The 12,547-nt window shown below is 41.8% G+C and overlaps 1 protein-coding gene across 4 annotated transcripts; it reads left to right on the top strand.

Annotated features, from left to right (window-relative positions):
* Positions 1-249: 249 nt before the first annotated feature.
* On the top strand, positions 250-6,279 carry LOC147895475 (spliceosome-associated protein 130 A-like). Of its 4 annotated transcripts, none has more exons than XR_015541947.1 (5): positions 250-3,378; positions 3,708-4,199; positions 4,364-4,975; positions 5,382-5,469; positions 5,651-6,279. XR_015541947.1 is itself a non-coding variant. In XM_087383295.1 (3 exons), exons 1-3 carry the CDS (start codon positions 382-384, stop codon positions 4,499-4,501), a joined length of 3,627 nt encoding a protein of 1,208 aa, XP_087239421.1. In that variant the 5' UTR covers positions 250-381; the 3' UTR covers positions 4,502-5,365. The 4 variants fall into 4 exon arrangements, 1 of the variants encoding a protein (XP_087239421.1); XR_015541949.1 differs by having other exon boundaries at positions 4,364-4,502; positions 5,651-6,278; XR_015541948.1 differs by having other exon boundaries at positions 4,364-4,563; positions 5,651-6,278.
* Positions 6,280-12,547: the final 6,268 nt, after the last annotated feature.

Genomic DNA, 12,547 nt, shown 5'->3' with positions numbered 1-12,547 from the left:
TTGTAGCAAATCAAGGTGCGGACAGGCAACCTATAAGCCGTGACTACCGTGCGGTGTGAATGCAATCTTTTTTTTTTTTTTTGGGGGTGTTATAAGAGCCAAGAGACAGGTGACCACCAAGAGAGCTACAGGTGGGACTTGAACGCAGGGTGTGCTCGACACGTAGGTTGGGTTGTAACGAGGGTTAGACCAGGGCCATGTTAAAGTATGGAGTTGATTGACTCCATTCAAAAACAAGAAGAGAAGACGAAGACAGACAGAAAATGCAAGATACAAAATCAGGGCAAACAGATGAGTATTTGTAGCAGAATTTGCAAGCCCAGAAGAGCGCCATAGCTGCTCTGCTCTGCTCTTGCTCTCGTCCTTGCCCTCTCCATCGCCATGTACCTCTACAATTTGACCCTCCAGCGCGCCACAGGTGTTGTCTGTGCCATCCATGGCAACTTCATGGGAGGTAAATCGCAGGAAATCATCGTCGCTCGCGGTAAGGTGCTCGAACTCCTCCGCCCCGACGACAACGGTAAGCTTCAGACCCTGCTCTCTGTCGAGTGCTTCGGTGAGCTTCGCTCCTTGGCCCAGTTCCGCCTCACCGGCTCGCAGAAGGATTACATCGTCGTTGGCTCCGATTCTGGTCGCATCGTGATCCTGGAGTACAACAAAGAGAAGAATATATTCGAGAAGATCCACCAGGAAACCTTCGGGAAATCGGGGTGTCGACGGATTGTTCCGGGGCAGTATCTGGCTGTGGATCCCAAAGGGCGTGCTGTCATGATTGGAGCTTGCGAGAAGCAGAAACTCGTCTATGTCCTCAATCGGGACAACGCGGCCAGGCTCACCATTTCGTCTCCCCTAGAAGCTCACAAATCTCATACCATCGTCTATTCCATCACCGGCGTGGATTGTGGTTTTGACAACCCTATTTTTGCTGCTATCGAGCTTGATTATTCGGAGGCGGACCAGGATTCTACTGGCGCGGCCGCAGCTGAAGCCCAGAAGCACCTTACCTTCTACGAACTAGACTTAGGTCTTAACCACGTTGTTCGGAAATGGACCGAACCCATCGATAACGGTGCGAATCTTCTTGTCACGGTTCCTGGAGGCGGTGATGGGCCTAGTGGAGTTCTTGTTTGCGCGGAGAATTTTGTTATATTCAAGAATCAGCATCATCCTGATGTCCGTGCTGTCATACCTAGGAGAGCGGATTTGCCTGCTGAAAGAGGCGTATTGATCGTATCAGCAGCGACACTTAGGCAGAAAACAATGTTCTTTTTCCTTCTCCAAACCGAGTATGGAGACATCTTCAAAGTGACCCTGGTGTACAAAGATGACAAAGTGAGCGAGCTGAAGATCAAGTACTTTGATACCGTTCCCGTCACGTCTGCTATGTGCGTGCTCAAGTCAGGCTTTCTTTTCACCGCCTCAGAGTTTGGAAATCATGGCCTTTACCAGTTTCAAGGAGTGGGAGATGACGAAGATGTAGAATCCTCTTCTGCCACCCTGATGGAAACTGAAGAGGGCTTTCAGCCAGTGTACTTCCAACCTCGCAAGCTGAAGAACTTAATCCAGCTGGACGAAATTGAGAGCTTGATGCCCATTTTGGACATGAAAGTTGTCAATCTGTTTGAGGAGGAGACCCCTCAAATCTTTACCTTGTGTGGAAGAGGCCCAAGATCATCCCTGCGAATACTTCGACCTGGACTGGCTGTTACTGAAATGGCTGTTTCTCAGCTCCCTGGTGTCCCCAGTGCAGTGTGGACTGTGAAAAAGAGTGTGAATGATGAGTTTGATGCATACATTGTTGTGTCTTTTGCAAATGCCACTCTAGTTCTTTCCATTGGTGAGACAGTAGAGGAAGTGAGTGACAGTGGTTTCCTTGACACGACCCCCTCACTAGCTGTTTCACTTCTTGGGGACGATTCTTTAATGCAGGTTCACCCTAACGGAATAAGGCACATCAGGGCAGATGGACGCATCAATGAATGGAAGACTCCTGGCAAGAAAACTATTGTGAAGGTGGGTTGCAACAGGACGCAAGTTGTTATTGCTCTCAGTGGAGGAGAACTAATTTATTTTGAGATGGACCTGACGGGCCAGTTGATGGAAGTGGAGAAACGTGACATGTTAGGTGACGTGGCTTGTTTGGACATAGCTCCAGTTCCAGAAGGAAGGCAGCGGTCTAGGTTCTTGGCAGTGGGCTCTTATGACAGTGTCATTCGTATCTTGTCCTTGGATCCCGATGACTGTATGCAGATTCTGAGTGTACAAGTGGTATCATCACCTCCAGAATCTCTTCTTCTTCTTGAGGTCCAGGCTTCTGTTGGAGGTGAGGATGGAGCAGACCACCCAGCCAGCGTATTTTTGAATGCTGGCTTGCAAAATGGGGTTCTTTTGAGGACTGAAGTTGACATGGTGACAGGCCAGCTCTCTGATACAAGGACAAGATTCTTAGGTTTACGAGCACCCAAGCTTTTTTCAGCCTTGGTTAGAGGCAGACGAGCCATGTTGTGCCTCTCAAGTAGGCCTTGGCTAGGATACATTCATCAAGGCCATTTCCTGTTAACTCCATTGTCTTATGAGACACTAGAATATGCAGCATCCTTCTCTTCTGATCAGTGTGCAGAAGGTGTGGTGGCTGTTGCGGGTGATGCTTTGCGTGTATTTACTATTGAGAGACTGGGGGAGACATTCAATCAAACCATCATGCCCTTGAGATACACACCTCGCAAGTTTATTTTGCATCCCAACAAGAAGTTTCTGATCATGCTTGAAAGCGATCAAGGTGCATTTCCAGCAGAAGAGCGTGAGATGGCCAAGGAAGAGTGTGTAGAGGCTGCTGGGGAGAGGGAGAATGGAAAGATGGAGGTTGAACAGGATGAGAATAAAGAGGATCCTCTGCCAGATGAGCAATATGGCTATCCGAAGGCAGAGGCAAAGAGGTGGGTATCATGCATCAGGATTGTAGATCCCAAAGCTGCAGAGACAACATGCTTGCTGGCATTACAGGACAACGAAGCAGCGTTCAGCATTTGTACTATTAATTTTCATGATAAGGATCATGGTACTCTGATAGCCATAGGTACGGCAAAGGACTTGCAATTTTGGCCCAAGAAGCAATGCTCTGCAGGGTTTATACATATATTTAAGATTGTAGATGAGGGGAAGAGTTTAGAGTTGCTTCATAAGACACCAATTGATGGGATTCCCACAGCTCTATGTCAATTCCAAGGTCGCCTTCTTGTGGGAATTGGGCAGGTTCTGCGAATCTATGATCTTGGAAAAAAGAAATTGCTACGCAAGTGTGAGAATAAGAACTTCCCAAACACCATTATGTCCATACATGCCTATGGGGATCGCATTTACGTGGGTGACATCCAAGAGGTATGCCCTTTTTTGTCCTTATTTTTGTTCATTGCTCGAAGTCAGATGACTGACCGTGAAGTGTTGTGTTTACTAATGGTGGGAGAGCTGCAGCTTTTTACAACCATAGTTGATTGTTCCCTGACACTGGCCTTAAACATTTTATTGGTTCAAGAACAGATTTTGGTCAGCAATTTGAGAATGTTGAATGTCGTCTAATAAACATCTAAATTCTTTATAGTTAACAATATGAGAATATCAAATGTCGTCTAATAGACATCTAAATTCTTTATAGTTGTCAAGTGTAGCGTTGATGAAAATTTGAACTGATTTAACCCATCTAACTGCAGTCATTTCACTATGTCAAGTACCGGCGGGATGAAAATCAACTGTATGCATTCGCAGACGATAGCTGCTCACGTTGGTTGACAGCAACATTGCACATAGATTTTGACACAATGGCAGGTGCTGACAAATTTGGGAATGTCTACTTCGTGCGGCTAGCACACGATGTATCGGAGGAAATTGAAGATGATCCTACTGGAGGTAAAATCAAGTGGGAACAGGGAAAGTTAAATGGGGCTCCCAACAAGGTAGAAGAGATCATACAGTTCCATGTGGGTGACGTAGTGACATGCCTTCAAAAGGCCTCTTTGATTCCTGGAGGGGGAGAATCAGTGCTCTACGGCACAGTGATGGGTAGTATTGGTGCACTTCTGCCATTTTCTTCCAGAGAGGATGTGGATTTTTTTTCACATCTCGAGATGCATCTTCGGCAAGAGCATCCTCCTTTATGCGGAAGGGATCATATGGCATACAGGTCTGCCTACTTTCCAGTCAAGGTAAGAGTGATATGTTTTAAACGGTTTATATCCACTTAGTTGAAAAAGGCTTTGGATGCTGTATGATAGTATTGACTACCTTAAAATGTTCTGCCTCCTTTGCTAGGTAAGCATATAGCAATATTTAGCTTCAGGGGACTTATTTTGGTTTGCTCTTGTTACAGGATGTGATCGATGGTGATCTGTGTGAGCAATATCCAACCCTTCATCCAGATTTGCAGAAGAAAATTGCAGATGAGCTTGATCGCACCCCTGGAGAGATCTTGAAGAAGCTTGAAGACATCAGGAACAGAATTATATGAGGTGAAGGACTGGGCAATGTGTCTAACCTTTTCAGCATCAAATTCCAATTGTTGTACTGAAGGTGACACTTGCCAGTCAGTCAGCATGGCATCAGCATGATAATGTTTAGCACTTTTTATTTTCAAGTTTACATGCTATCTACAAGTGAGATGAAATATGACCTTTTGAAAGACGTTTGTTAAATGTTTGCATTGATGCTTGTGGTTTTTCCTATTAAAGCATGCAACCTAGCAGTTGACACCTTAGTTACAAGCAACGTCAGCAAACTGCAAACCTTTGCAGTTTGCAAATGTGGGCAGGGAGATCATGTGAAACAAATGCAACCGTACGAACTGCAGCCTGCAAAATTGCTGTCAACTACCTTTTCTCAGAAGAAAAGTTAGCTTACGTCGTTTTGCAGCTTGAGGCATGTACTGTTGCTGTTTTTGTTGTCAAGGCAGCATGCATATGTGATATTACAGTTAATATTACAGGTAACATTTGAACATGAAATATGTGCTGTTCATTTTTGTTGAAAGGCAGCATACATAACAGTTAACATTGAAAGGATAAAACTCAACACGGAACGTGTAATGGACAGCATACATATTACAGGTAGCATTGAGATGATAAAACAGTGAATGTGAAATGGACAGCAAACATTTAAAACCGAACAATGAAGATGAAATGGACAGCATACTTTCAAGTCGTAGCAATGCCAATTTGAAACCATCAAATTATCTGCTCAATCGAAGGCTGCAAGTATTCAGACATGCTCAATGCTTATCATAAATATATGAAACCGCATACATATATGATGTTTGCGGTTTTTTGTTTTGCAAGATGAGCTACATTTGCTTTGTACTCAAGATTGTGTATAAACATGCTTGGAGGTGGCAGGGAGTTTGGAGGTGGCAGAGCAGAAAGCGACATTACCTAACAGGCAACGATTCCCAAAATCCAAGGATAAAATTCCAAAAAACCAAAGGTTGGCAGAGCAAAACAAACTTGACGTTTGAAATGCGACTTTGGAAAATCTTTGACAACGTTTGCTTCAACATGTAAACTTGTCCGTTTGCAACTGTGGTTGACACTATTTTTAAAGTGGTCAGCATTTTCCATTATGAGTTATTGCTTACTGATGCGGTTGTTTTTCCGCGGCCTCTTAGGTTGCTGCATCAATATGATGCATGGACAAGGGCATGTTCACTCGAGGATTACAATGCCGGCAGGAAGTACCAAAATTTTCTCCTCCGATCCCTCCTTCAACCACCTGTCTAGGAACATGACTTCTTTAACCTGGCCAAGTTCCAACTGGTCTATGGATTTTCTGTTGCCAATTTAGCCACTCTATTGATTGGAAACACATTGCTTCAGAGCAAACCTGGGACATAGGCCAAGGTGCAAGCTCTGACCGTGCGGAACTGCTTCTTAGGTACTGTCAAGGAGTTGAAAAGAATAAGATTGTTCTTGCTTAAGAGTGGGAGTGCATGCAGTAATGCTGCATTGCATATTACCATAGGGCAATTTAGAAAACATTCCAGAAGGACATGCGGAGCTTGGATGATAGAGAGAATGGATCTTGTAGTTGTAGTGCTACTGTTATATTTGGTCTAAGACTGGCTCAAGACAAAGAGCCCAAGTTCCAAATATGATCAAGAGTTTGCTGTATTTGCTGGTGATCTGTCTGGGATTCTCTCATGTAATTCTCCTTTATGAAGATCAAGTGGTTGCAATACTGCCCTCTCGGAACATATTTAACCCCAATCAAGATTAGTAAAAATTTGATGTAGAGTTTTCTTTTTTGGAGCAGGGTTCTTAATAGATAGTATCACTCTGTTGTGGTTTATCTTGAGAAATTGAATTTAGAGCATGGGATTGGAATTTGGAAGGAGAGAATGTTGTTCTGAAAAGTGTGATGTCCAGGCGTGTTTTTGGAGCCATGAAGATGTCTCCTGTTTTATTGAATTGCAAGGATGCATTTTCTTAATCCAAAATCTAATTGTATTCTAGTCTTACAAAGGTATATATTTTCTTAATCCAAAATAACTCCTGAACTGACATGCCTTTTTTTTGGGGGGCGGGGGGGGGGGGAGGTTTCATATCATTTATTTGGGATTAGGAAAGGAAGAGGACGAGCCCAAAAGAGATTAGTTCAACATCAGATAAAGGATATCCTGGGGGTCTTGTGCTTATACCTTGTAATGAGGATGCCGCACATGTGTCCAGACAAGTAGATTGCAACCAGTGGTGCTTCCATGCACGTCTGGTGAACTTTGGGATTTAGGTTCAACAGTGACATTGGAGGATAGCAGTCGGTACTAGTTGAGGCGAGTGATTTGACGTTTGTGGCATGGTGGGCTTGGAGACATCAAGTGTTGCAATGGTACAGAGTTACAAGAGTGTAATAAAGTGGCTGAACTTCGTGGGCACCTAGCACAGACACATGGCTTGGATGTAAAGCAATAGCACGGCTAATTTCCAACTGACATTAACACACCTAGCCAAGTTGGACTCAAATTCTATCCCAGCATAATTTTGAGTCCACCAACTCATGGGGTGTTACAGTCCCCACGTGTGAGACACCACAGGATGAGGACAGGGGGGAGGTTGACATGTAGGATGGGATGGGAAAAAGAGGAAGAGATAAAGCTGCCAGGTGGACAACAATCTGTCTGCCACATGAGCAGCACACTTATGTACATGTAGTATTTATTTTAGGCAGCCACATGGGCCACCCTTTGTCAGCATCATTAGCTGATTGTTTGTTCACAGTTAGGGCTGTGCATGCGTCTGCAGGGTTGGGGAAGGGCCAGCACAAGAAGTAGCAGATTATGGGGGGGCTGAGGCCATTTATAGGCCTGGTCCTAGATCGGCTGACAGGAGCAGGAGATCATAAAGGGAGGAGCAAATTGTCCCATCCCTGTAGCTGCTAATGTGCACTACATTTTCATGTCCATAGCACGAAATAGTGTGTTTCATATGCACTACATTCCATATACAAAGCTATATTTTTGGCATGCTTAAATGTGAAATTTAGGGTGTCACAGGTCAGCTTCAAACATCCATTTAGTTTTGTGTGTTTTGAATGAGAGAGAGAGAGAGAGAGATTTATTCCTGTTTTTGGGAAGATTTTGTTTCTTGATTTGCTTGTTTATTTTTGCTTAGGGCCTTAGCACATGGATGGGGCTAGCATGGGTTTAGGATGGGAATATTTTTGTCATCATTACTCCCATCCTACACCAAGTGGTCTAGGATGGATTTAGAATGGGAGTAGCCACTTTTTCTCCCATCCTAGACCATGGCCTTTAGACCCTGGCAGCCAGAATGGGTTCCCCTTTTTTAGGGATTTAAAAACATCCTACCTCTTAAACACATGAAATGATGAAATGATGCCATGTGTCCTCTTCCTCCTAAACCCATCCCTAGTTCTTTTTTTGTTAGCACATGGTGGGATGGGAATAGGATAGAAATATGCTTGGGACCACCTTTTCCCATTCCCATCCTATTTCTTTCCATGTGCTAAGCCCGTCACCTTCTTCCTTCTTCCTTTCTGGTTTCTTTCTGTTTTGTTTATTTAACGTATTTTAGTAAGCAGCTGGTTTGCCCAAGAGACTCCGCAGGTCTTTTGAAACCTAGTATAGTTGCTGCACTGATGATGACATAAGGGTTGCCTTGCTTGCTAAGTGTGTCTTCCTTTTGCAAGGCAGTGCTCTCCCTCCACTTTCTTTAAAAAGTGTCCCTTCACTTGTTTTAGGCCACGTTTGGTCACTTTCTATTCTCGTGAGTTCTCTCTCTCTCTCACACACACACACACACACACACACACACACACACACACACACCCTCTCTTCCCAAATCAACTCGTCCCTTTAAGGGTAGTGCTCACGAGTACTTGTTTGTTTTTCACAAATCTTTTGGCTGTCTCTTTTTTCTTCTCTTTTGTTCTCTCTTTTTTTTTTTGTATAGATTTTTGACTTTAGAGCAACAACAAATCTAAATTTGTATGATTGGACATATTCTAGTCTTACAAAGGTATATATGTGGCTAGACAAACTATACCGCTATGAAGAACAACATTTTATTCAAGTGTATGGTGTGAAAGTAGTGCATTTTTACATACACTACATTTTTGTGTACATAGCCATATTTTTGGCATTTATTTTTCTCCTCTTTTTTATCTTTTATTTTCTTTGTAGAAATTTCGACTTTAGAACAACAAAAATCTAAATCTATACGAATGGATGTATTCTAGTCTTACAAAGGTAATACCATTGGAGTCTCAACCTAGATACCTTAAATTTTTAAATGATGTTTTAGTAGTTTGTATAACTCATGCCATAAATTTATGTTGGGTTTGTGGCATTAATTTAATAAGGCTATTTTTCCTTCATAATTTAGTAAGGTTATTTATTGTTGCAAATATAATGTTTCATTTTCACATGCTAATATGAGGTAAATAAGGACAATAAGACTCCCCCTAAACCATACTTATACATGTGCATCACAAAGTTCTTGATGTTAACATGCACTAAGTTTCAATTGCATATCCATATTTTTTGGCATGCCATGGGACATTCCAAAGTCCAACTACCTCAAAGCCATACAATTGAACGTGTGTGTTCTCACTTTGTTGATTTTATAGGACTCAAACTTTCTCACGTTGTTACATGGGAAAGCAATGGAGCAAAGAACCATGCATCTACATGCCAGGAAATGAATTATGCATGTTGGATTGTGCTCTTATGTCCTTTTCCTCTTCCCTTATGTATTTTGTTGCTAGATTTTACATAATATTTCTCTTATTATAAGCTCTTTCCTTATGTATTTTGTTGCTAGGTTATACATAATATTTCTCTTGCTATAATCTCTCATCTCTAGTTGTGGACTTGTATTAAGGGTTTTGCATGTAGAGAGGTGGAAAGAATGGATGCTCTAAGGCCCATTCTAGTGAGAATGTGGATTCTAGTATTCTAGAACCAAAAAATATTCTTGTTGTTGATGATAACATTATCGAGATTAACATTGAATAAGAAGAAGTGGACCTTGAATTGCCACGCGTTGGCATCCAAACTATCAACAGAGGTGATGTCAAACATTGAAAAATAAGAAGTGGATCTTCATTAAGAAAACATTGACATCCAGATTGTGAATAGAGGTGATTCTAGGTGCAAATAGTTGAGCTCTAAAAAGTGTCCTCAAATTCCTCTACGTAGGTTGATTCCCTATGCATGGGTTAGAGATTGATTCCCTATGCATGGGTTAGAGGTTTGAGAAGTGATGCTACTTTATTGAAAAGTACTTTTGGCAAGAGGGCAATCTACTAGAGAAAGGAGCTTTTATTGTTTCCTTGTGCAAGTGTGATACAGACGAAACAATGGTCACTAATCAAAGTTGGATTTCTCCTAGTTGGTCATACTCACGATCAAATAGATCCAATGTTTAGTACATTCTCCAAGAAGCTCATAAGAAATGATGCATTCACTTTGTTAGAGATGATGGATCTTGTGAAAGAATCATATGCTCCAAGGCCTAACGTTTGTCACTCAAAAGAGACTTACAATTTTAGGAGATTTATTCAAGGTGGAGAAAGTGACAAATGTTTTACCAAGAGATTGAATCACATGAGTTTTCAACATTAATTTCTTACAAAGAAAAAAACATATCAAAGAACATATCTATTTGGTAAGCAATATGCCTCTTCTCCAGATTGAGGTGCCCATAGATGGCTTATAGTTTTTGTCCTTCATTCTGGATCGGTAAATTCATGTTTTAGTGCAAGAACCTTTAGTGATTGATAGTGGGGTGAAGCAAGCACAAGCTCAAGGAAGGAATGTTGACTATGAAAGGTGCATGCCTAAGAAAAGTTTGATTGAGAAGGCAAAACCATACTCTACAAGTGGAGATAGTGAAATGTGATGGAATACTTTCTTTGAAGACCAAGACCTCATCCTTGATTGGTTCAAGAGAAACACTACAACTTTGTGCAATGATTTTGTATGGCCAAAATCTCCTCCTCCTTCAAGATAGGTTGTATGGTGTGAGAGTCTGGCACTTCAGGTAGAAGCTTTAATCAATGTACCTACATGAGAGATGTACCTTGGTACATGTTAATCTTGTCAAAGAGGAGAGGAGCTCACTGAAATGTGGGCAAGTTGCATACAAATATTTGAATGTTGGATCCATGATTGCAACTCTTGCTCAAGAGGACCCTCTAGGACATCCACCCTGGATTGCAGAAGTGGCGAAAATTCAAAAGTCAATGAAATGCAAAAGTCTATGCAAGGGCAGGTGACTTCCATTGTTGTACAATGGTTTAGGACTATGAGTGCTGATTCATTGAAAGGAAAATATGTTCCTAAATCAATTGCATGTCCAAAGAGGAAAAGGGCAAGAAGGGCCAAAAAAGACTAGCTACGATTGGATACAAATGATGGATGCCTAAGGAAGAAGACAACTGACGTCCTTTTTTAAAAGGTTCATCCTATGCGACACATCTTGTTGATCCTCCTCTAGACTCAAACAGTTGCAAATGGAAGGATCATTAGGTCTTCATAGAGACAAAGAGAATGTTCTTGTTGATATTGTCGAGAAGGATGGATCATCCACTTCAGAATCATCATCAAATCATGACAATGACCTTGATGATGCTCTTGTAGGTATAGAAGAGGATGCACTTGTATAGTGAGAGAGTGCATGTAAACTTTTAGGTTTTGTAGCAATATCCAAAAATTCATCTTTTTTGGAATATCACTGTACAAAAAAATTCCCAAAATTTCAATATCTTTGATGAAGCTAGCAAACCATAAGAACTATGTATTTTGTTCTTTAGAATTATGCAAATTTGATAATTTTTAAAATTCAATGGGAAATACTCTTACATTTAAGTCTTTTTTTTGCATGTTTAAAAAGGAATATTCTATTTAGTTCTCGTTTGTGTGTAATGTTACCCACTTTATACGAATAGTATTATAACTATTAATTGAAACAATACCAAGTGTTCTAGCACTAAAAGGACTTCTATCAAGCATGAGAGAACCTCCTCAAGAAAACTCAAAGGAGAAAATCATCATGCAGTATACACCTTGGAAGGAGAAAAAGATAAAGTCCTAAGTGAAGCAATGAAAAAACCAATGTTGAGGCTAAAAATGCCATCTCAACTTTATAGGTGAGTCCGAGAAGAAAGGGGAGCCATTTCGTTCCCTGGGAAATACAACCCTCCTCGTATAGGATGCCCGCAAAGAATCCTGCATACTTACCGATATGGCCATCAAAGTATGTACTGTGTTTTTCTAGATGCTGGCCAAAGTGTGAGTAGGATGTGAGCCTAGGAGCCATCCAAGGTCTCTGTACATGTAGACCTCCAAATGTGCCAAGTTGATATGCTCACTAGAATCTCCTAAGACATATCGACTAAAGCATAGGAAGGTCCGGGTGGAATTACCAAAAATCATCCAAGGAACATGACTCAACTACATGTCGTCGAATTACTAGAGCCCAAGAGAGGTCATGTCATATAGCACCTGAGGCTCATAAAGGGAAAGCCAAGCTACCAATCCCCAAGCGATATAGAAATGAGAGTGTGTAAAGGTGCTCAATAGCATCCCTTTCCAAAAATCTGTGCTTGTCTACTGCAATCCCATAGGCAATGCTGAATGGACTCCTCAGTATCGAGAGGCAATGAGTACAAGTAGAATCTACACCAAACCACGACCTCCAATGGTTCACTACAATCCCTCCATGTATAGAAAGACAAAAGAAAAGACTAACCTTTCTATTCCTGTGGGATTTTGAGTGTTGCTTCCAAAAGTATTTCTTCAAGTTGACACAAAATGTGAAAGTCCTCCCAATGAGACACTCTAGTAGGCCTCCAGCTTCTCAGGGAGCTGATGAATGAGACCCGCTATGACTGATTTAGGCCATATGCCCTATAGGGATGAGGTCAAATGATCCTCAATCATATCCCAAAAAGCACTAAACAAGGAAGGAGAGCATCTTCGTCTCTGAGCTCACATGCACCAAGCTTAGCCAAGGGTGTCTAAACTTAGACTTAGAGAAAATGAGCA

This window comes from Dipteris shenzhenensis, chromosome 13, assembly GCF_047967505.1.
Source record: "Dipteris shenzhenensis isolate YYH24624 ecotype China chromosome 13, Dip_SZ_1.0, whole genome shotgun sequence".
Taxonomy (NCBI): Eukaryota; Viridiplantae; Streptophyta; class Polypodiopsida; order Gleicheniales; family Dipteridaceae; genus Dipteris; species Dipteris shenzhenensis.
This window is presented reverse-complemented; position numbering and strand designations above follow the sequence as displayed.